The 24,588-nt window shown below is 40.7% G+C and overlaps 1 protein-coding gene across 6 annotated transcripts in view; it reads left to right on the top strand.

The window, feature by feature from the left end:
• LOC148540355 (dual oxidase 1-like) overlaps positions 1-15,530 on the top strand; it is a 229,697-nt gene extending 214,167 nt beyond the window's left edge. For all 6 annotated transcript variants that reach the window (XM_088445660.1, XM_088445643.1, XM_088445669.1 and 3 more), the window contains 2 exons: positions 4,682-4,810; positions 15,215-15,530. In XM_088445660.1, the coding sequence (XP_088301786.1) occupies positions 4,682-4,810; positions 15,215-15,337 (252 nt within the window). In that variant the 3' untranslated portion in view covers positions 15,338-15,530. The remainder of the gene's footprint in view (positions 1-4,681; positions 4,811-15,214) is intronic.
• The last annotated feature ends 9,058 nt before the right edge of the window (positions 15,531-24,588 follow it).

The raw sequence follows: 24,588 nt of genomic DNA, 5'->3' as shown, positions 1-24,588 counted from the left end.
TTACAGGAGTCCAGTCTAGAAATGACCATTGAGTGGTTGAGTGTCTTAGTTGCCTTCAGTGTAAGAGAGCCTGATCCTGGAGATACTTCAGTGATAGAAATGGCAGGACTGCGAAAGGTACTGAATGTGAGGTTTGAAGCACAGTGAGGAGCCTAGTTTAACTCCAAGACAACACACTTTTAGTCCAGAGGTGATGGTGGTACTGTCAATAGCTAGAAGATGGGAAGATTATCAGCTCTGTCGTAGACATGTTAAGTGTAAGAAAGTGCTGTGTATCCAGGAGGAAATAGCACAGAGATACTGTAGCTGTATGAGTGAGGAAAGAAGAGAAAAAGTCAGGGGAGGAGTGGTAGATCTGTAGTAGCAGGTAGTAGCAGTGGGGGAGAAGTGGAATCATGGGTGGAGATAGAGAAATGATGGTTAGAGTTAGCCAGTAGAGGCCAGTATCATGCAGTACAAGGGAGAGAAGGATTTGAAGGAGGAGAGGTTGGACCACAGTGTCAAAAGCAGCAGAGAGGTCAAGGAGTATAAGCAGAGAGTAGTAGCCCTTGGATTTGGCAGTAAGAAGGTCACTGCGAACAGCACCAAAGCACCAGTGTAGGAGTTCTCTGGAACTATGGCATAAGAAGAAAAACCACAAAAGTTCAGGAGCTTATTATAGTTTTATAAAGAATGTGTATAACAAGTGTAAAATTATGTATTTATCAATAGTATATGTAGCCAATTAATATGTAAACTAATATATACTGTTTGCAGCTTTACATTTGGAGTATTTCTTCCATTTAGCAATCATAGTGGGCTACTCTAGTTACTTTGAGCTCACTGTGTAGAAGCACTATTATTCCATATACAAATAATATTCAACAACCACAGAAGCATAAGTTATTATTATTATTATTATTATTATTATTATTATTATTATTATTATTATTATTATTATTATTATTATCATCATCCTTAATATATTTGGTACAACAAGGGTTCCACAGCACCTAATAAAGTACATAAATAACAAAAGAACAGTGACTTACAGTACAGGGCAATGCAGGACAAGTACATTGCTGCAACAATGGTCATAACACTGAAATAAATAGTACGGTGACAGAAGTCAAGAGAAAGTTCCATTAAACAAAAAGAGGATAGGGGTTGTTAGAGATGGGCGCACATGCACAAAATCAATACATTAAAGTTTGACTTTTATTAGCTATTATACTAAAAATTCAATTCACTAGGAATGGTACAGTGAAAAATAGAGGTGAAAAATAAATTAATTAAATTATAGATTAGTGTATAAAGATAGAAAGATGTGAACAAATAATGTATAAAAAAGCAGGGTCCACCATTTCAATTTCCCATTATTATGAAAGCAATGTAGTATGTTGAACCAGAGCAAAATTATATGTACCGTAATATGTAAATTTAATATATCTAATAACCTGCATATAAATGCTCCTATCTAATAACCTGCATATAAATGTTGGTCATAGAGCTAAATTAGTAAAGGAATTCACTAATATTGGTAGTAACAATATCACATCTACTTGAATGGCTTGCGAATACTTCAGCAATAATGTCCTACTTTAATGTAAGGCATAACTGCTGGTTCAATCCTTTAAAGGTCAGACAATCACATAACGATACTTATTATCTTTTGCTATCTCATGTGTCACAATTTATTCACTTAATATAATTCACATTGATTTGTGAGCATAGAATAGCGTCACACTAATACTGCTGTATAATATTAGTTTTATTCTGACTGATCGATTCATATGAAGCTCACAGATCACTTTTGATGTGCTACCAATGAATAATGGCCCTCATTCAGACCCGCTCGCAAGCGGGTCGATGGTGGGGCACTGCGCACGCGCCATGCGTGCCGTGTGCGTGGGCAAGCCCCGGAGCGAGTGAGAAATTCACTCGCTCCTGGGCTCGCTACAAACGGGGCGGCTGTCGATGTTGATCGACAGCTCACCCCGTTTTGTAGGCGGGGAGAGGGGGTGGCTGGACAAAAGGAGGCATTCCTGAAGGAACGCCTGACGTTTGTGGGCGGCCCTACTGACATCACCCGTGATGTCAGTAGTGAGCTTCCTGCTCTGTTAGAGCAGGAAGCTCACTGGGGCTTGCGGCAGACTAGACCTTACCACAAGGGTCTCATCACAAGCCCGATGGTCGCGACCATCACCTGGCCACTCGCAAAAGCTGTGGATGGTCACCCACGGCTTAGCGAGTGGCCAGGAGGCTGGCTAAAAAAAAAAAGCGGCCGGCCTCATTCAGAGCGAGCGCTCGCTTTTTGTGAGCGGCTCTGAATGAGGTCCAATGTTACTGCAATGTTAACATCATCCCTATTCAAGTAGCATTATTACCACACCATATATTTATAGTGTTATCACTTCTGAACTAGTACAAGTATGATAAAGTCACTAATAGGCTGTGTTGCCAATGAATAGTGTTGTTTCAATATTAACATCCTCCCCAATCAAGTAGCATTATTACCACAGCTCAGATAATCACAGATTGCATAAATTATCTATATGTTATTCTGGTAGATTTAATTATTATTGTTGTTAACATTGCTGTAACATTATTCATTAGCAGCACAGCTTTAAGTGATTTGTGAGCTTCATGTGAATTTATCAGTCAGAATAAAGAGGAGACAAAGAAGGAGCGGTCAGAGAGGTAGGAAAACAGCCAGGAGAGGGCAGTATCACGTATACAAAGGGAGTAAAGGAGTTGCAAGAGGAGAGGGTGGTACACAGTGTCAAAAGCAGTAGAGAGGTTGAGCAGAATAAGCAAAGAGTAATGGTCCTTGGACTTGGCAGCAAGGAAGTCATTGCTGACTTTCATCAGGGCATTTTCACGGAAGCCAAACTGAAATGGGTAAAGCAGGGAGTGGGAGAAAATATATATGGTAAGGTAGTTGTAAACAACACACTCAAGGAGTTTGGAAGCAAAAGGGAGGAGATAGAAGAGTCGGTAGTTGAAGAGAGTGTGGGAAGCAAGGTCATGCTTGAATGCAGAGTGGACAGTGCCGGTGAGAGGGAAAGATTGTGGAGGTTGGCAACGTGGGAACAGGCAGAAGGATAGAGGTAGTGGAGGAGGCAAGAGGGAATAGGGTCAAGGGAGAGGTGGAGGGGGGTGAAGATCAGATGAAGGCCATAACTTCATCTCCAGATACAGGGGAAAAAGAAGTCAGAGTTGGTCAGATGGATGGGGAGGGATAGTCTGACAAAGGAGGGGAGGGGGGTGATGAGGTTCTGGTGGAATACGATGCCCTGATATATGGAGTCAATTTTAGATGTAAAGTAGGTAGCAAAGTCAAAAGTGAGGAGGGGAATTGAGGAAGGGGTGGGCAGAGTAGGGAGTTGAAGGTGGCATAGTGATGCCAGACATTTGACGACTGGGAGGTGAGGAATTTGAAATAAGACTGTTTAGAGAGGGAAAGGGCAGCACTGTAGGATGAGAGCATACATTTGAAGTGAAGGAAGCTTGCCTTAGAGTGGGATTTCCTCCACTGTTGTTTAGAGGTTTCATGAACACTTTTGCAGGTATCTGGTGCATTTAGCATGCCAGGGTTGAGGTGAGCATCTGCAAGGGTGAGTAGTGATTGCTGGAGCAACAGCGTTAAGAGTAGAAGTAAGGGAGGAATTGTATAGTATATTGTATAGTGGCTTATTCAGGGCAGGAGGGAGAAAGGATAGGGGAGAGAAGTGAGTCAAGCAGGGAGAATAAGGAAGTGGTGTCAATAGCATCAATGTTACATTTAGTTATAACAGCCATATTAGGCAGAGGCAGAAAAGGTGAGAGGAATAAGTAAGGCTGCCTATAACAATAGATATTAATAATTTTTAATATGTGTGGTATGTCGATGTCATGTTTTGTATTGATATGTTTATTAAATGTGTTTTTTTAATGTTTAAATTGGTATGGACATATGTATTCGTACATTGTGACAACCATAAAATATTTTTAGTGCAGTTCTATACCCTTTTTGTACTGTTTGTTAATAATAAAAGGAAATATGAAAGTCCTTTTCATAGCATAGATTTCTGTGAACATTTAAGTATCTGTGCTACATATCAGAAAAATGTTTGATATTTTCATGTTGTCCGTAAAAGAATAATAAACATGAAGTGAAATTATAGGACCCCTAATGAACATGTTCATCCCAATCAGAATCTGGAAATAAAATAGTCTTACTTTTATCATAGAAAAATGGCACTAATTCTTGTCTATCAAGAATAAGGGGACAATCTTTATATAACTTAATGTTGGTTTTATGTAGTAAAGTAACTTAAATTACATATAATGTAGTCATTTAGTAAGCAGAATTAATAAATCATAGGACAAAAATAAGTGCAGTGCTCCTGAAATAATGTCTGTCTTTATATGTCTAGTAGAACTCTATTTTGCAGATAATATGCATCCAGTATGTGTTTACCTATAATGTAGAGAACAGTATATTTACATTTTTACCTTCCATTGTCAAGTTACAGTCACTGGTATTAACCATACTATAGCTGACTACCTCTATTTCTTATTCTTAAGGACAGTTGTTCAACATCATTTGTGGGCTGAACTAATAGTCTGAAGAAAGGCGTTGAAGCCTTTATATAACTAGGTACAAAAAAATGGATGTCCATTATGCTTTGTTAAGAATGTTTGTCTTTTTCAATTTTAGTATATATGCGAGCGACACTTTCAGAAAGTTCTAAATCGCAGTTTATTTACCGGTTTACGATCTATCACCCATTTCGGAAGACCACAATTTGAGCCATTTTTCATCTCTCTACAGGAAGTTCACCCAGAGGTGAGACTTTTTAGTGTTTAAAAGGGATAAAATTGAAATGTATCATTACAATCATCACCAGTCCCATTAACACAATTTACTGGTTAAAGCTAACACATTATTATTAAAGTGATATTAAAAATGAAAGCTAATGAACTCTCAGCGTGTTTATTGTTTTATTTTAATAACCAGTAATGTAATAAAATATAATACGATTTAACAGAATTACTGTTGAAAAGCTTTTCTTTATTACAGCTGATTAAAGAGAATTAAAAAGCTTTTTTTTTTTAAATAATTAACTGTTACCAATCTTTTTATGTTATTTCTGAAAAAGTGCAAGGTTATACAAAGGTTTGATAGATGGAGCAATTGTAAATAATGAACAAGAATCTTCTTAATGATGGCAATATTGGCCATGCTCTTTTGAATAATATGATTTTCTGCCAAGCAAAAAGCACCATTGTGCTCTCAGTGATCATATTACGAAGATAACTGGAGAATTCATAAACACCAAACCAACCCTGCATGCATCATAGTGTGGCAGGGAAACAGTCTTGGCATTTACTTTCATGGTATGCTGTACTGATGAGTATATCTTTGCTGTAGAAAGCAAGGGATTTCACGGTCAGAAAATCACAATTTTAAATGGCCAATCTGACATTTCTGCAAAACAAATCAGATTGTTTTTCACAATTATAACCAAAGTTATTAACTACTAGCTGGGATACCTGGTATTGCCCAGGTTGGAGACTGGACCCTGAAGTACATCTGCAGCCTTTATATGTTTACATTGTCCTCACCTATAACCCCATTCCATTGATCCTGCAAAGGACCTCACTGTTTGCTAACATGCTTGCGAACAGTGGCGTAACTACTGTGGGTCCAAAGGGTACGGCTGCTATGGTACCCAAGCTGCCTCAGAGGCTTGCCAGTACCCCTGTGCTCAGTCACGCACACAAGGTGGGCCGGTCCAGTCAGGGCCACTGAGGGGTGCTTGGGTGTCCAGCACACATGGAAAGACAAGAGGCTACTGGAGGGACATGGGAAGGTGAGTTGCTGGGAGGCATAATGTGTAAGGGGCATTACTGTGTGGCATAATGTGTAAGGGGCACTACTATTGTGTGGAATAATGTGTTATATGGGGCACTACTGTGTGGTATAATGTGTAAGGGGCATTGCTGTGTAGTGTAAGGGGCATTACTGTGCGGCATAATGTATAAGGGGAGCCATTACTGCGTGAGATAATGTGTAAGGGGTACTACTATGTGGCATAACCTGAATGGGCTCTGTGTGGGATAACATGAATGGGTTCTCTGTGGGTGCAAATGTATGTGCTTTTTAACCTCTGAGGGGGGGGGCTTTTAAGATCTTGCTGTGTGGCCCACAAAGTTCTAGTTACGCCCTGGCATGCAAACAGAGGGCTGACTAATATATATGGTTACTTTTAAAAAGGACTAACTCTAGATTTAATATGAACTTGCATGAGTCATAAAGTTTGACAGTTGCTCAGACTATGACTTTAAAATGATATTGTAGCTTTCCCACAAGTTTTTGGCAGACTGCCTATTTCCACTTGAGCCAGCCCTAGAACCTGTGTAATTCAAGAGTGTCCCCATTTTTTGGGATTGTGTGACAGTGTGGCCCTGATGAAGTTCAAACCTAGGCAAAAACCTAATCCTGGTCAACCTTCTCCACCATGCCAAATTTGGTGGAGCTAAGTTCAAAAGTCTGGCCGTGTATAAAGGACAATCAGACAGACAGACATGCTTTCTTGCTTATTATATAGATTATCAGGGTCTGAATCATATTAAACTAGTTTATGACTGTCTACGGTGATCTAAACATGGGGAGAGAAATGGCTTCAGCGTGTGGCACCATTAGACACAGGTTGCTGTCTTGATCACTTGAACATAGAACCCAATTTGACATCTCTAGTATTCCTTCAGATGTGGGAGGTTCCTTCATAAGTGTAGGATTGATCACCCTAGCACCAATAATATTATATTTAGTATTATGTAGATCTTGCTTATATGTATTTAATGTTATATCTGAGAGTGTAGGAGTACACAGAAAACCCACCAGTCCCCTCTACCCAAACTTAAACCGAGTACACACTAGACCAGTGATTCCCGACCTCGGTCCTCAAGGCACACTAACAGTTCTGGTTTTAGTGATATCCATGCTTAAGCACATGTGGTTAAATCAAAATAACTACGGTACTAATTAAGTCACCTGTGCTCAACTATGGCTATCCTTAAATCCTGGACTGTTAGTGTGCCTTGAGACTGTGGTTGGGAACCACTGCACTAGACGATATGTTATCCGATCTGGCGGATCGGACGACATATCATCCACATCAGTCAATGTGTACTGGCTTTGTCACTGATGATGTATGCTCCCACGCATCATCAGCGACATCTGCATGCAGGTCCGATGGGCGATATCATCAGCAGACGCCATGCTGCCGAATGCAGCTTGGCCCCTGCCATCGCTCCTGACATCGGCAAGTGTATATGCACTTGCCGATGCCTGTACTCCCGCCGTGTCCCATCGCGAACAAGATCACGCTGGGTACACATTGTTTAGTGTGCACCCAGCTTTACTCTAACATGGTTCCTGGGCGAGCATTTGTTGTTGTTAATTGATGTTATTTTTTACTTTACCATATCTATGTCTTTGGTTATTGATATTGCATATATGACTTTCTTTGGCTCTTTACCCTGCAAGCCTTGTAGGACTAAGTTAAGTGCTCTGACTTTTTCTTTAGAAAACTGTTTTCTAAGACATTGTGACAAAGAAAGAAAGTTGGTTTCCTCAAATAATTATCCAGGAAAGAGTGGAGATAGGATATTTGAAGGTTGCTAACTAGCAACCTGTCAGTTATGGTCCTCCTGGTATGTTGTCATTATGAGGGGATGGTGGTCAATAATAAAACACTTGCTTTATAAGCAATATACTGTATTCACATTAAAATTAAAATATGACAACATCATAAAATCTCCAAACATTTTAATTTGTAATTAGGCCACCTCAAAATATAATTTTTGAAACTGCACAATCTAGAGGAGTTAAACAAATTTTAAAATGTTTAAAATGTAATTACAATACATTGCTGAACATTTGGCCTAAAAACTGTACTTTAGAGAGTACAAAAAAATCAATAACTACAAAACACTTATTTTTCTATAGATGAATATGCCACACAAACTGTGAGAAGTAGCAAACTCATGGAATATAAAACTACAGTTTCTACTGAGCTTATACTGTAGATACCATGGTGCATATCCAACTAGCCATAAGATTTTCGTGGCAAAAATTTCTGTGGCCATCGAGACCATATTTTTATGAACATGGGTATGCATACTCCTGAATCCACTAATTGAAAAAAATGGTTGCTGTAATTATTACCGTCAAACCTGTGGGGGAAAAAAAATCAGCCTGTACCCCAAACAAATAGAAAAAAATATTGGGTAACATAATAATAGTATATTACAGTCCCAAATAAAAAAAAATTTAAGATTTAAAAAATTTTAAAAATGGAAAGCAAAGGTGATTTTGGGTTAATTTGAGGCCACTTTGAATTTAAAAAAAATAAATAAAAAAAAAGATAAAAAGCTATTATTTTTAATTTAAATATATACTGTAATTATATTTGGGGTACATAAACTAACAAAAGTTTATTTTTGAGGAAATTTGAGGCCAGGTAATTTTCCCCACCACCAATAATGACATATAATTATTGGGCTAATTAAGCTAAATGGAAACTTCCCAATTACCTAATTAGTCATTGTCCAAGTGGTTCTGAAACAAGTCCAAAAATGTTTAAATTAAAATAGGGATTTTCCCTAACTTTGTACCTGCTCTGGGGCATTGAAATTACCGCTGATGAATTTCTCGCAGCCTATTGAATAGGAAAAACCTTGCGACGGTGACAGCACCACATGGAAAACAAATATCGCTCACAATTGAAGATGCCCAGATATGTATCTAAGTTATACATAAACATGGCAATAAAAATAATTTTACAGTTACAGTAAAAGGGAATTGATCACTTGTTGAAGATAGTATTACAACCAGAAATGTAGGGTTGGGGTGTCCAAAGTTTAAACAAGAAAATATGCCAACTTGGTGTTGGGGGATATGGATTGTTTATATTTTATGAATCTATTATTTTTATTATGCATATTCTAATTTTAAACTTGTTTTTCACGCTTTTGAAAAGTGCACTGTGTCTACTATAAAAGATTACAGAGAAGGATTATACCTTGAAATGCAAAAGGATCTTTGGGTATCCCATTAATTGTACTTCTCTATGTAAAATGTTTAAAAATATTTGTTTGTTCTAACAATAGAAATTAAACACAATTGATTTACATGGAAAAGCACTATTCAGTGACTCAATTATCTCAAAAAGTGATAGGCCCTTGTAGCATTATAGAACAAGGACATACTATACAGTTCAAGCAAAGAGAACAAGTTTTGTTCATAAATATTTTTTGGCTTACTATCCATTTAAAATATCCTTATGTGTCTGCTTCAAGTTTTGGAAGCTATAACAGTTGTCTGAGCGGGATAATCATTTCCTCTTAAATAATGTAATTATCCCTTGGAAGTCAATGGAAATACATTATTGTATTTCTCGTTTATTTTCATTTTGTTTTGTTTTAAGAAATCAAATTATCTTCAGTATGATCTCACTTGAATCCTCTCCTCATGGGAAATTCACTGCGCAGCAGGTCTCTTACAGTTTAGCATATGATTGGCTGTTAGTGACTGCTCCACTGGCACTAATTGGTGCTCGTATTTATTGCTCAGGCATATATTATGTGTTTGTCTACATCTTTATGCACATTTTTATTTATCACACAGAGTTGTTTCTGATGAACTACAGAAGTATTTAAAGTTTTACTGATGCCCAATAGTAAAGTGTATTATGCACATAAAACAAATGGCTATTAAGTAACATTGGCATATGTGTTACCTATGTGTTGTATAGGGAAGGGGGGTTATATCTGCACTGAGAACTATCTATTAGTGATGTAGTATAGTCGTTACCAAAATCAAGTTCAATATATATCTAACACAAGTTAGATCTCAAAAATAACTTCTATTGGTGGTGCTCCCCAGAGCCCAGATATATAACGTGATTATAACAAAAAGAAGAAAGAAGGCTCTCTTTTGGGGGCACTCTTTGTATATAATTATTGATGATAAGAATAAAATTTTACATTTATTAGAGCCATTAAAATAAAGGATTCAAGGTATAAAAGGACAATACAAGACACTACAAAACAAAGATACATATATATATATGTATGTTGCAATCTGTAAATATCGTGTCCTAAGATATAGGTGAATCCAAATTCTTTAGTTGATAAATGAGGATATGGTGTAAATCATGCAGTGGAAACACTGCATCCATACAAATTCCTTCTATTGATTTGATAATTCACCATTAGGACATTTATGCAACATCAAGAAAAAATATCGAGAAGCGAAAATATTAATTGATATCTTAAACCAATATGTTCAGTATATCGTGTCCTGAGGTATAGGTGAATCCAAATTCTTTTACTAATAAATGAGGATATGATGTAAACTATGCAGTGGGAACACTGCATCCATACAAATTCCTTCATACAAAACACTGGCATACCCTACATCTGGACAGAGACCTGTTCAAAAATTCTTGACGACAAGGTCTCTATGAGCTGGAGACGCTCCAAAAACCTACGTGATGGGCTGGTAAGGAGTCATTTCATCAAAAACCCACCAAGACCAGCGAAACTAACAGGAACCTTTCCATGTGGCACTTGCAAAGCATGTCAATTCATATTAAAGACTAACAAAGTGGAAGACAAATTTGGCCAAACATTATATATGAAAAACTTCATGAACTGCAATGCAGTAGGGGTGATCTACTGCATAATGTGCAACTGCAACAAAAAATAAGTTGGTATGACATCTAGAGCATTTAAACATAGAATCCTGGAACACATTGGTTCCATCAGAAATGCATCCTCGGACTTGGAAAAACACAGAAAGCTAACCTCGGTAGCCCGACACTTCCTAAGATACCATCAAGATCCAACCAGGATTTTAAATGCTTTGGCCTAGAGAAAATTAGTCTTGGTATACGTGGAGGAGACATGACACGGGAGTTACTTCAAAAAGAGAGTGCCTGGACTTTCAAATTGGGAGCATTAAACCCTGACGGTCTAAATGAGTATATAAATTATAGTGCCTTTATCTAATCAACTTCCTAACAAATTCTTTAATGGGGTTATCTGTCCACTTATCTCCACATGGACAAATAAATAACATCTTGTATCATTACCCAGTATAATTTTCTTTTAGCACAGAGATCAATTTATTATATCTCCTTGGTTCAACAAAATTTTTATTCATTTTACCTTATGTTATCACCACAATCTAGGAATCTAATAATCATTATTTCCCTTTTTCACTGACATCACCTGGTCACATAATCTTTGACCAGATATTTCACTTTAACACTTCTAATAAGATCTTAAGTTAGGTCTTCACAGTAACTACATTCACGATATGGTCATATTTTAGCAATTCCTCAGAATAAATGATATATCAAATAATATATCTACTTTTAAACACTGTTCTACATTACACACCCACACTGTCTAATTCCTTATTATTCAAGGAACTTCTTACTAGCACCAATATTTCTCTGGATTCAGAGACACCTTACTCTCTATATGTGACACCTATAGGAAAACAGGAATTATGACTCTGCAATGCTATCGGCAACAGAGCCGTCTTCCTACCAGTACTAATGGAAGTCACATTGTTCTTTCTTCCTTCAACTTACTCCATGTATGACCCCAATGTTCATCAATCACCAATGTCTATCTGGACATATGATGGAAAGTAACTTGGGCAATTGCCACTGCAGTAAGATCTATCTTCAACTTTATTACTCCCATATGGGTACTCTCATTATAGATTTTCAGAGAGGAGTCCTGCAATGATATCAACAGGTTTTCCTCTTGCTGATACAATGTAACAGCAGATACCCAATGTACTCATTCAGACACCCTATTACACAGATGATACGCTCACGTGCCATTCAATACATGATATAATGGCATGCAGTAGCTGTCACCTGTGTTAACCATATGGTGCCACCTTTTTCACGGCACAGTCTAATTTGCCTACCTCTGGGTTTAGGACCTTACATATATGTTCCCCGCATCACTCTCAATATGCCACCAAGACAACACATGGGGATGAAATATGAACCTAATCTATCTATCTATCAATATATGGAATATATTGCTGTCCTTCTTCTTATCCATAGATGGTTAACACTATGTGGTAAATATCTGACCGACATTTAATAGATGCCTTTATATCAGAACTCCTATACTATGACCAATGCTGACCAGAGAAAATATTAAAAGTCGTGCATGTATATTTTTTATTTTAAAAAAAATCTTTTCATCCTCTTTACCTTTATTATATAGACAAGAACAGTGGACTTCTTGCACTATACAACCATTCTATACCTCCTTAGGATGACTTATGTATTGTGACTATCAGCTATTTAGCAATTTAGAAGTCAATCATTTAATTACTAACTTAACAAGTTCATTATTATTAGTATGGATATGTTACCCAATACTCTCCTTTGAATAGGATGGTATATGTGCTACAAAACTCCACCAGCATTGAATAAGCAGGCCTATTCAAGGATAATTGTCATATTTTAACTAATACTGATCAGATAATACATTTGATCCACTCAATGAATCTATATTTTGTGTATCTTTTCACTTAATTAACCTTCATCTTTATTATAAAGATAATAGTGTAACCTTACTTTATTATCAATTATATCATATTCCGCGTTATGCACTGTGGTTATCAGCCAGTGCAACCCTGTGCGGACTAGCACAGCAGGAGTTAACCTCATGCAAACAGGAGACGGATACCTTGTCTCTAATAGAATGATAGACACCAGATGGCTCTGTTGACACATGTGACCAAGACAGGTGATCACATGGGAGACAGAGCCAATGAAAATAGATGTCCCGCGATCACGTGATCGGGACACTGACAGGAAGACATGTACAAAAGGTAAGAGCAGAGCTTCTGCACTGCATGCGATGGTGAACAAGCCTATAGCGGGTGAAACACGCGTCCAGTGACCTAAGATGAATCTGGCCGGACTAGTGCACTAGCCGACCATTCCCCTCCATTCTATCTCATCTCAAGGGTAATTGTATCACTACGCAGACCGCTGTGTCTGCACATCAGAATGTCATAACTCTGCCTGTATATTTAATGTTGTATTTGGACAAACTGCAGACTCCACACATGCTGTGGATAAGATGATTGGTCAACATATTGAAGGAACTACAGAATAAGAACTGATTTAATCTCATACGCTTACAAGCACACTTAAAAATATTATTAAGCTGTTCCTGTATGAACAAACTATTTCAACTTAGCACATGGTATGATTTTCTCCGTCTGGGGTCTTTACAGATTATATCATAAACAGACTCTGGATGTTAGAGCCTTATGTATACTTATGTGCAGAGATACTGATCCCTCTGCATCAACTACTTTATGGCACATAGCATTGCTGAATTTTTGCATAACCCTTGCATAGACAATATTGGAGGTTTACAAACATATTGAACAAATTGGTTTAACATATCAATTTATATTTTCGCTTCTCGCTATATTTTTTTGTTGATGTTGCATATATATCCTAATGGTGAATTACCAAACCAATAGAAGGAATTTGTATGGATGCAGTGTTCCCACTGCATAGTTTACATCATATCCTCATTTATTAGTAAAAGAATTTGGATTCACCAATACCTCAGGACACGATATACTGAACATATTGGTTTAAGATATCAATCAATATTTTCGCTTCTCGATATTTTTTCTTGATGTTGCATAAATGTCCTAATGGTGAATTATCAAATCAATAGAAGGAATTTGTATGGATGCAGTGTTTCCACTGCATGATTTACACCATATCCTCATTTATCAACTAAAGAATTTGGATTCACCTATATCTTAGGACACAATATTTACAGATTGCAACATACATATATATATGTATCTTTGTTTTGTAGTGTCTTGTATTGTCCTTTTATACCTTGAAGCCTTTATTTTAATGGATCTAATAAATGTAAAATTTTATTCTTATCATCAATAATTATATACAAAGAGTGCCCCCAAAAGAGAGCCTTCTTTCTTCTTTTTGTTATAATCACCTATGTGTTGTGTAAACTGAATGCATATACATGCAAATTGTGACTTTTTTATTGAATGCAAATTGAGCTTGCATTTTGGAATGTAATTAATGTAAACTTTGCATCAGCCCCACATTATTTAGAGTTTGTTCACATTCTAGGTATATATTAGACTATCTGTAATGTGCATTGTTGTCTGGCTTTTATTATTTTTTTCTTCCTATCCCCACCCTCTCTCCATACACTTTCTCCCCACCTCTCTTTGTTCCTTCCACACTGTATCTATTTCTGTCTCCAGCCTCTATTTTCTGTACATTTCTGACATTGGTGGAAGTCTAATTCAGTCATGTACACTAATTGTATTGCACCTGAGATTTCGCATGGCTTCGAAAATATGCTAATACCTGCCACAGCTCAGCCAGCATAAAGACGCCCTCTGCTGCTTTCTTATATCTGTCCAATGTCGCTCTTCTGCATAAACATTGGTACCATCGACAAACACATAGGCCAGTCACGCAGCATTTACATCAAGTCTGACCAGTCGCAGATATTGCATGTCTCCTCGCACACAAAGAGCTCTCATGCTGGATCTCAAATTGCAGTGGCTAATTTATGCATGCCTAAGAAACGGCATTCAGATGGACAGACATGCCTGCGTTCTTCCGACCCCCCTCCCCCGTCACCACCTAAACACTGAGAGCTTATCACTCACTTTGTGATTAATTCCTCTGTGCATCCGTGATCGCATTGCAGTTGCTGCGCACGTGCAGTGTGGCTTGTGCCTATGCGCAATGGCAAACAATTGCTCGCTCTGCGGCCATAATCCCCATTGTGTACACTTCTGAGAGAGGCTCAGAGTTCATACAAACTTAATTCATTCTAAAGTGATTACATAATTTTTTTCAGCTGTCTATTTTATTATATAGATGCACTGTCACCCATGGCCTTGTCAATATAAAAGAGCACAATATACAATTTAAAGGCGTATATTCATTATCTCTTTAATCTAAATAATAAATAATGGTATAACTCCAAGTCTTGCCTTGTTAAAATACCTCTGATAAATGATACACTGTATTTCAACTTCTTACGTATATGGGACTATTAATGATTAAAATAGACTGTTGAATGTTTGTTGAGTAAAAAATACATTTAATCATAATCTTTTCCTTTTAAGGTTAAAAAAATTGGCGTTTTCAGCTGTGGGCCTCCAGGAATGACAAAAAATGTGGATAAAGCCTGCCAGATCCTCAACAAAAGGGACCAGACTCAATTTACTCACCATTTTGAAAATTTCTAGACTGAATTACCAAAACAGAATTCTTGTATGAAAAATAACAATGTGCCTTATAGATGATCTGATAGTATGTTTAAAACTGTGCTATGTTGGAAAATAGAATGGGTAATCATCAGAATATTGTATAAGCACATTTTTTAAAGCATATATTGTAATAAGTTTAACTGTTTTTCTTTTGCACAGTTAGCAAATTGTGTACTTCTTGAAATAAAATTCCATTACAGATGGTGTATTTTTGTGCCCTTCTCAAAATTTTACAAAATAATTAAGTTACATAAGTAGTGAATACACTTTCACTGAATTTTTTAATTCACGCTCTGTATTAAACATATCACCAACACAAGGAGATATATTGAGAATATAATTGGTATTTCATATTTAAAAATAAATTAACTGACCCAAATTTACTCACATACAGAAAATGTGTAAAAGGGGTTGGGTACGGGATGCTGATGCTCAGGATCACGGCGGAGAGAAACCTGATGTCGGCATCCTGAAAGGATTAGGATACCAACACCTGTTGGTAAGCATCCTAACCTTACTCCTGACCCTAACCTCCACTCCACATCCTAAACCTAACCTACAGCTCAAGTGCCTAAACTTAACCCTCCTTCCCTAGTGGCTAACCCTCCCCACTAGTGCCTAACCCCCCCTAGTGCTTAACCCTCCCCCCTAGTGCTTAACCCTCCCCCTAGTGCCTAAGCCTAACCTTCCCCCTAGTGCTTAACCCTAACCTTCCCCCTAGTGCCTAACCCCCCCTAGTGCTTAACCCTCCCCCCTAGTGCCTAAGCCTAACCTTCCCCCTAGTGCTTAACCATAACCTTCCCCCTAGTGCTTAACCCTAAACCCCTAACCTGCCCCCTAACGGCACCGGGATTCTGACTGGTGTCGGGATTCTGATGCCAGCATTGTGAGTGCCTGCATACCGACTGTCAGAGCCGTAACTAGACTTTTTGGTGCCCTGTGCCAGAGAGAGCATTGGCGCCCCCCTCCCCCATTTATTTAAATAGGGACACCTGAAAAAGAACCATGGCCTCATGGGGAAGGGCCAAGGAAGAGATAGGGAAGGCCAGGAGATGCTGGGGATAAAAGAAGAGAAAGCTACAAGTGAGAATGATAATAAATAGGAAAATTGACAGGCACAAACAGCACCCCCTGCCCTGCGGTGCCCTGTGCCATGGCACTAGTCATACTACCCTAATTACGGCCCTGCCGGCTGTCAGGATTTCAACTACCTCCTGTGTAAAAATACAATTCATTTAAATTAGCAACACAAAGATCTCTTATAAGAATTAAAATAAAAAGGTTAAATTGTTCAAATCTGAAGATATATTACAATATTCACAAAATTATAAATACCCCAACATAAAACCCTGCTAAATATGAGTGTATAGAAGTGAAATTAAATTAATAATTTAAAGAAGATTTTAGTTATGAGCAAAGACTGTCTAAGCATATTTACACAAGTGAAGGCTGTGGGGATATGATCATGGTGCATTAATATATTAGCACCAAAAGTCTGTGAGAACCTGTTCAGTTCAGCAGTTGTTACAACATTTGAACTTAATTGTAGTAATAATCAGCGAAAAGGAAAAGAAGTTACCATACGCAGTGCACTGCAAGAGATAACTATACAATGTAACTTTTCTAATTAGGCTAAAAATATCGGTGTTGTGACAGGAATAATTCAAATCAGTGAATTCAATTTTAAAAATAAAAATGGAAGTGTATGGAAAAACGAAAGAGTATTAAATGAATGTATGCAGGGCCGGCTCCAGGGGTCGGAGCACCATGTGCTGGCCCTCTTTGCGACATTATTAGTAGGCGTGCCCGCCTCCAAATAACATCAGGCTGGGGGGAGCCTCACTAGCTGGGCTTCCCCCAGCCTCTCTTCTGTGAATGAATGGATGTTGCGCGGTTGTAATCGTGCAGTCATTTGACAGTTTGTGCTGTGCCTACACTGAACGAGCAGTCATTCAGTGTAGGCACATCTGTCATCCCCTAACATGCTCAACCTGACGTTATCGTCAGGTTGTTCAGCATGTTCGGCCGATGATTGATGTCGGAAATGACCAGCGGGAGCGCGCATCGCTGGTCGTTTCTGACTTTAATGTGGCTGAGTCATGAACGATTCATGAACAATTGAACGATAACGATATCGTTATTCAATCGCTCAGAGAAATCGGCTAATGGATGTGTGCCTTAAGAATCGTGTGTGAAATATCATTGCTCTAAAGTAGTAGTAGTTAACAAACAGCAACAATAAATAAATAAATAAACCATGTGTAAAGTAGCAACAACAGATGTGGATTCCACCTACACAAGTGCACATGCCCCAGCACATGCTTATTCTCAGTGCCCAATCTGTACTTCCCTCCTGGGGTCCCTGGGCCACTGATGACTGACACTCTGTGCCCATGGAAAGCCCCGATCAATCAGCCTTTTTGTTAAACAGTTCCCCAAAATCTCCCCAACCATACAAATAGCGTTCCGTACCTGCAGGTTGGATACAATGCAGGTTACAGTGCGCGTTGGATACAGTGTGGGTCGCATACAGTGCAGGATACAGTGAAATACAGTTGTGGTCAGATACAGTGCAGGTTGGATTCACCATTGATGCTTGTACTTTGACAGAGGGTGCTGCAATGCTGGCGGTGTTGGCAGTGCTGGGGTGCTGGTGGTGTCGGCAGTGCAGGGTTGCAGCAGTGTCCTCAGTGCGGCAGTGCTGGTGGTGTCAGCAGTGCAGGAGTGCCGGTAGTGTGCTCAGTTCGGGGGTGCCTTCAGTGTCGGCAATGCAGTAGTGCCAGCGGCGTCCACAGTGCGGGGGTGCTGGTGGTGTTCTCAGTGCTGGAGTGCCGGCAGTGTCGGTATTGCAGGGGGTGGCGGTGGTGTCCTCAGTGCAGAAATGCAGGCGGTGTCAGCAGTGCAGGAGTGCCGGTAGTGTACATAGTGCCAGGATGCCAGCAGTGTCGGCAGTGCAAGAGTGCCGGCAGTGTTCTCAGGGCTCGATTCAGTCCCACTCGCTAGTTGCGTTCGCTCGCTAGATGCGTATGCAAATTCAGCTAACTAACAAAGGCAGGTGATCACAAGGCATTAGCACGCCCATGCATGGCACGCCTCCAAATAATGTCACGCTGGGGGTAAAGCCCAGCCCGTGCGTCATCCATTCATACTCCGGGGGTCCAGCACCGCCGCACAGCCGCGGCGGTGGGGGTCCCCAACCTCCCGATTTCGGCATACGGGTGGAGCAGCGGGACAGTACTGCCCCGCTGAAATCGGGATGTTGGGGAGGGGTGCACCCTCTATGGGTGGCGCCCCTGTGGGACCGCACTGGTCGAACGCCCCTAGAGCCAGCCATGCCTACCGCAAGCATTGCGAGCGGTTCAGTGTAAAAAACAGCCAGGTGACGTGTACCATGATGCTGCATCTTAATTATGCATGCCTCTGAAATGGCCTTAAGATGCTCAGGAATGCATGCGTTCGCACCTCCACTCCCCCGTTTCTAGCGGCCAGCCCCTGTCACCATCCACAAATGGCTTCCCGTGTCAATCAATCACCGGCGGGCTGTCTATGAGCAGCAAATGTACGCTTAGACAGGTTCACGCACACGCAATGCGAGTCGTATGCATGCAGAGAATGCAAACATTGGCTGGCTGCATGCGGACGCATCCTAGCGAGCAGGTATGAATCAGGCCCTCAGTGCGGGTCGGATACAGCGCGGGATAAAGTGTGGGTTGGATACAGTGTGGGTCAGATACAGTTTGTATACAGTGCAGTTTGGATACTGGGCCTGATTCAGAGCCGGATGCTCTGACAGAGCGCTTGCTCTGAATCAGTGCCCTCCCTCTCTTTTTTTAGAGCGGCCTCCTGGCCGCTCACATAGCTGTGGGTGACCACCCACAGCTATAGCGAGCAGCCAAAACGATGGTCGCGATGGTCAAGACCATCGCGACCATTGGACTTGCGACGAGACCCTTGTGGTAGGGTCTCGTTGCCGCAAGCCCTGGAGTGCTTTTGGCTTGATGTCAGTGGGGCCGGTCCCAGACGGTAGGCGTTCCCATGGTGTCAGCAGTGCAGGGTGGCAGCAGTGTCCTCAGTATTGGAGTGCCGGTAGTGTGCTCAGTGTGGGAGTGCCAGCAGCGTCCTAAGTGTGGAGGTGATGGCTATGTTCTCAGTGCTGAAATGCCAGCAGTGTCATTATAGCAGGGGTGGCGGTGGTGTCCTCAGTGCGTGAATGCTGGCAGTGTCGGCAGTGCAGGAGTGCCGGTATTGTTCATAGTCCCGGGATGCCAGCAGTGTTGGCAGTGCAAGAGTGCCGACAGTGTTCTCAGTGCAGGGGTGCCGGCGGTGTCAATACCGACAGCTGTATCCCGACAAGGGACTTAAGATAGGGGTCGAAATACTGATGCCTATCTTAATCCTGATGCCGGGTTAGGTTTTTTGGGGGAGGTTAGGGTTAGGCACCCCTAGGGGGGAGGGTTAGGCACCACTGAGGGGGTAGGTTTAGGTACAAAGGGGGGAGGGTTAGGTTTAGGCACTAACGGGGAGGGTTAGGGTGCAGGGTGGGGAGAGTTAGGGTGAGGGGGGGAAGGGTAAGTATACCATCGGGATGCCGCTGTCGGTATTCTGACAGGAGGCATCTCGACAGCTGGCATTACATACCCATTTCACGTCTGCCATACTGCTGCTAGGTGCCAATTACATGCCTCCAAACAGCTATCTATATATGTGTGTATATAAAATATATATATATATATATGTATATATATATATATATACAATGTATATATATATATATATATATATACATACAGTTTGTATATGTGTGTGTGTATATATATGTATATTATACATATATATACACACACACATATACAAACTGTATGTATATATATATATATATATATATATATATATATATATATATATATTAGGGGTGAGCGGGTTCGGATTTCTTAAATCCGAACCCCCCCGATCCGAGGCCGAACCGAGTCAGGCTCGACTTTTCCCGCCTGACTCGGATCTGAAATCGAGGCAAAACGTCATCATCCCGCCTTCCGGGTCTCGCGGGTTTTGGATCCTATATAAAGTACCCGCGTCGGCGCCATTTTCTCACTCGGCTGTGGACAGTGAAGAGGGAGGGTGGGAGTTAGGGCTGGCTGGGCTGTGTAGTGTAGTGTAGTGTAGTGCAGAGTAGTGTTGTGCTGTGCTGTGCTGTGCTGTGCTGCTGTTGTCCATAGGGGCTGTGTCCACTACTTCAAAGTCCATAGGGGCTGGCTGTGTTGTGCTGTGCTGCTGTTGTCCATAGGGGCTGTGTCCACTACTTCAAAGTCCATAGGGGCTGGCTGGACTGTGTTGTGCAGTCAGTTGTCCATAGGGGCTGTGTCCACTCCAAAGTCCTGTGCAGTGTCCCAGTCCTAAAGGGGTGCTGTAGTGTTGTCCAGGGGGTGCTCTGTCCGTCAGGGGTGCTCCCCCCAAGTGCTAAAAAAAAAAATATTTTTTCTGTGTTTGTGAATTGTGTGCACTGTGGCTGCAGGTGCATCAACAAAGGAGCAGCGCCAAGCGTGCGCCTGTGTCCCATTAGTAAAGGGCCGGCTGGCTTGTCCGTTAAAGGGTGCTGTAACCCCCAAAGTACACTCCAAACAAAAAAAATGTATATTTTCTGTGTTTGTGAATTGTGTGCGCAGTAGCCGCACGTGCATCAACAAAGTAGTGCCAAGCGTGCGCCTGTGTCATAAGTAAAGGGCCGGCTGGCTTGACCGTTAAAGGGTGCTGTAACCCCCAAAGTACACTCCAAACCAAATAAAAAAAATATTTTCTGTTTGTGAATTGTGTGCGCAGTAGCTGCACATGCATCAACAAAGTAGTGCCAAGCGTGCGCCTGTGTCATAAGTAAAGGGCCGGCTGGCTTGACCATTAAATGGTGCTGTAACCCCCAAAGTACACTCCAAACCAAATAAAAAAATATTTTCTGTGTTTGTGAATTGTGTGCACAGTAGCCGCACGTGCATCAACAAAGTAGTGCCAAGCGTGCACCTGTGTCATAAGTAAAGGGCCGGCTGGCTTGACCGTTAAAGGGTGCTGTAACCCCCAAAGTACACTCCAAACAAAATAAAAAAATATTTTCTGTGTTTGTGAATTGTGTGCACTGTGGCTGCACGTGTATCAACAAAGGAGCAGCGCCAAGCGTGCGCCTGTGTCCCATAAGTAAAGAAAATAAATGTAAAACACAATTAAAAACATAAATTGATTGAAACCCATTCATAAACACTCATTTCAATTAAGTAAATTTAAAGCACATCCTAATACAAGAGATAATTAATTGTATTCAATTAAAAAACAATTAAGAAATTGTTCACCAGTTTCCGTTTATTAGCAAAGCTGTTCAAGTCTTTAGGGAAAGAAATGAATATATATCCTAGTGTTGCCAAAAGGTTTTCCTTACAAGGACTAACCAGGTCAAAGTTGACTCAGGTTCCAAAATAAGCCAAGATGGTGTATGGTGATGGTGGTGAGCATAGAAGAGAAATGACCTCAACTAATGAAATATATAGAATTGCAGGGTCTCCTATAACTTTATTGCTTTCAGGTTCGGACCCCTGCATAACTCCAGAACATATGTGGTCATCAGACGGCATAAGTACATGCGGAGATTATCAGAGGTGGATCCTTCGTAGCATTCTAGAGATTTATACATTTCTCCCTTTGCAAATAAAAATGGAGAGACTTCAACATATATCTCCAAAATCTGCTGTGGTAACACTTCTTAACTCCTATTGATAATTACTCTTTATGGGTATTCTGCAAGTTTAACTTAAGGTTTAACTTTATTGTGTACTCTTATGTTCTGCTCAATGTTGAATACAATATTGCATTTGTGAGCAATTAATGTTGGAGTATAAGGGGTAAATTTACTAAGATTTGTGTTGGTTCCAATTTGTTCCATTTTTAAACTCGGATAGGATCAATCAAAAACGGCAATTTTTTTAACAAAAAAAAATTGTGAATTTACCAAGGTCCCGTGTTGGTCCGATGATGTATTTGATCGATCCTGTCCATGTTAAAGCCCCAAGTTTACTGCCCAAGTTTCCCTCCAAAACAAGCAGCCTGCACATATCAGTGAAATATATACAGACTGTTTCTGTGTGTTAGTGAACTGTAACAGGTTAAATTTAGAAAAAGATTATGTAGAGTCCCCCCCAAAAAAGGCATAAGCAGGTCTGGACTGCTCAATTAGTCCTGGTTCCTAAAAATACGGGGGGAAAAACTAGTAGGGTCCCTTTGTATTTTAGGAACCAGTAACTGGCTGCTGGACAGTCCAGGTTTTAAAAATAGGGGGAAAAATTGTGTAGGTGTCCCCCTATATTTAAAACCAGCATAGGACCAAATACCAATTGGGGTGTAATGCCAAAGATAGGGGACCCTATCATCTGGTTTCCCCGGCCAAAGAAAGTCAAGTCCGGGGATTCTGCGAAGACCAGCACAAGGACAGAGGTGAGTATAGCATCTTTTTTCCAGGTACCCCCATTGGATTTCTAAATGGAGAAGGGGAAAGATCAACTGGCAGCAGGTAAGTATGTGTGAGGTAGGTGTATGCTATAAAGTTGCATTTTAGATGGTGTGTGAGTATTGTGGTTATTTACCTATTTTACAGTGGGGGTAGGGTGCCGGCTGCCTGCTGGCACTTGTAGTTCCACAAGTGCCAAAGGGCAGGAATGCCGGCACCTGTAGTTCCACTGTAAAATACAAAAGTTTATCTATTTTTACACTACTATTTCCCTCATACCCACAGCCCAGGGGTGTGGGGAAGAGCCCCGGGCCTCAGACTAAGCGCGATGTGCTCAGGAAAGAGGGGACCCCTTTATTGGGGGCGTCCCCACATTCCCTGAGATTCCAGGCTCGTGCTGACCAGATTGGGGTGGGAATGCTTTGGCTGGGGAGACCCGGTGATAGGGTCCCCTGGCTGTGGCATTACACCCCAGCCAGATTTAAATCTGGTGCTGGTTTTAAATATAGGAGGACCCCTATGCAATTTTTCCCCCTATTTTTAAAACCAGGACTGGCTCAGCAGCCAGGTACTGGTTCCTAAAATACAGCGGGACCCTACACATTTTTTTTCACCGTATTTTTAGGAACCAGGACTGGGTGAGCATTATGTCTTTTGGGCGGGGGGCCTACATCTTTTTTTTATTTATTTAACCATTTATACAGTGTTTCCATGCTGAAACATACACAAGTCACACTGATCCCAGCTCAGGAGGTGGTCTATTTGCAACTTCTATTTACTCCCCGATTTGCCTGTAAAAACGGCCTAATTGAACAAAATGAATAATGGTACGTTTTGCTGAATTGAATAAAAAGTACTTCCGAATTGAGTCGGTGGTGTATTCATTTGTAGTGAAAAAAATGGCCGAATTTACAGGATTAACACAGCCAAATTCACCCCCCAATAAATGAAAAAACACCCGAATTTATCAATAGTAAATTTCCGTGTTGGCAAAAACCAATATTTTCACCTGAGGTTGCAAACTCGGACCAACACGAATCTTAGCAAATTTACCGCTAAGAGTCATAGGCTTCGACTCACTACCAGAACCTACTAGTAGGTTATTTTTACCAAATATTTCTTGACTTTTCACTTATTTTAATAGACTAATATCAAAAGTTATATTTTATTTCCATATACAGTACACTATTTCAAGAGTGCCCCCCAAAAGCTTTTTTTTTTTGTTCTTTTTGAACCATCTGCAAAAGAACATCCCTGGTATTTGCTCTAAATGTTGCCAAGCTCACCAGTGTAATATCTATTATATAATTGGCCAAGGAGCCCCTTCCTCTCTCCCTGGTGGCTGGCAGCAGACTGACGCATCTCACCGCAGAATTAGTAGACTCTGGGCACTAGACTGTGCTCAGAGTTTACTGCGCATGCGCAAGTCGTGGGGGAAATGGCACGGCCACCCTTTTTTTCCGGCGATTTCCTCACTGCACGTGCACAAAATGCCTGGAAAGATGGCCGTGCCAGCCATTTTCTAGCATTTTGTGCAGGGCTGAGACACCCTACACGGGATCTCCATGGGCCTGTGTGTACCGCACACCCTGCTCCCATTATGGATATGCCCCTTTAATGGGCCCAATGTCTGTCTGCCAGGCCAAACCCTTTTTCACCTCTCCTCACAGATCTCACTGTCTGTCTGTAAGGTCACAGCCACCTGTCATCTCCCCCATAGCTCTCACTGGCTGCCTGCCAGGACACA

Source organism: Taudactylus pleione, unplaced genomic scaffold, assembly GCF_031769625.1.
Source record: "Taudactylus pleione unplaced genomic scaffold, aTauple2 ptg000019l, whole genome shotgun sequence".
Classification (NCBI taxonomy): domain Eukaryota; kingdom Metazoa; phylum Chordata; class Amphibia; order Anura; family Myobatrachidae; genus Taudactylus; species Taudactylus pleione.
This window is presented reverse-complemented; position numbering and strand designations above follow the sequence as displayed.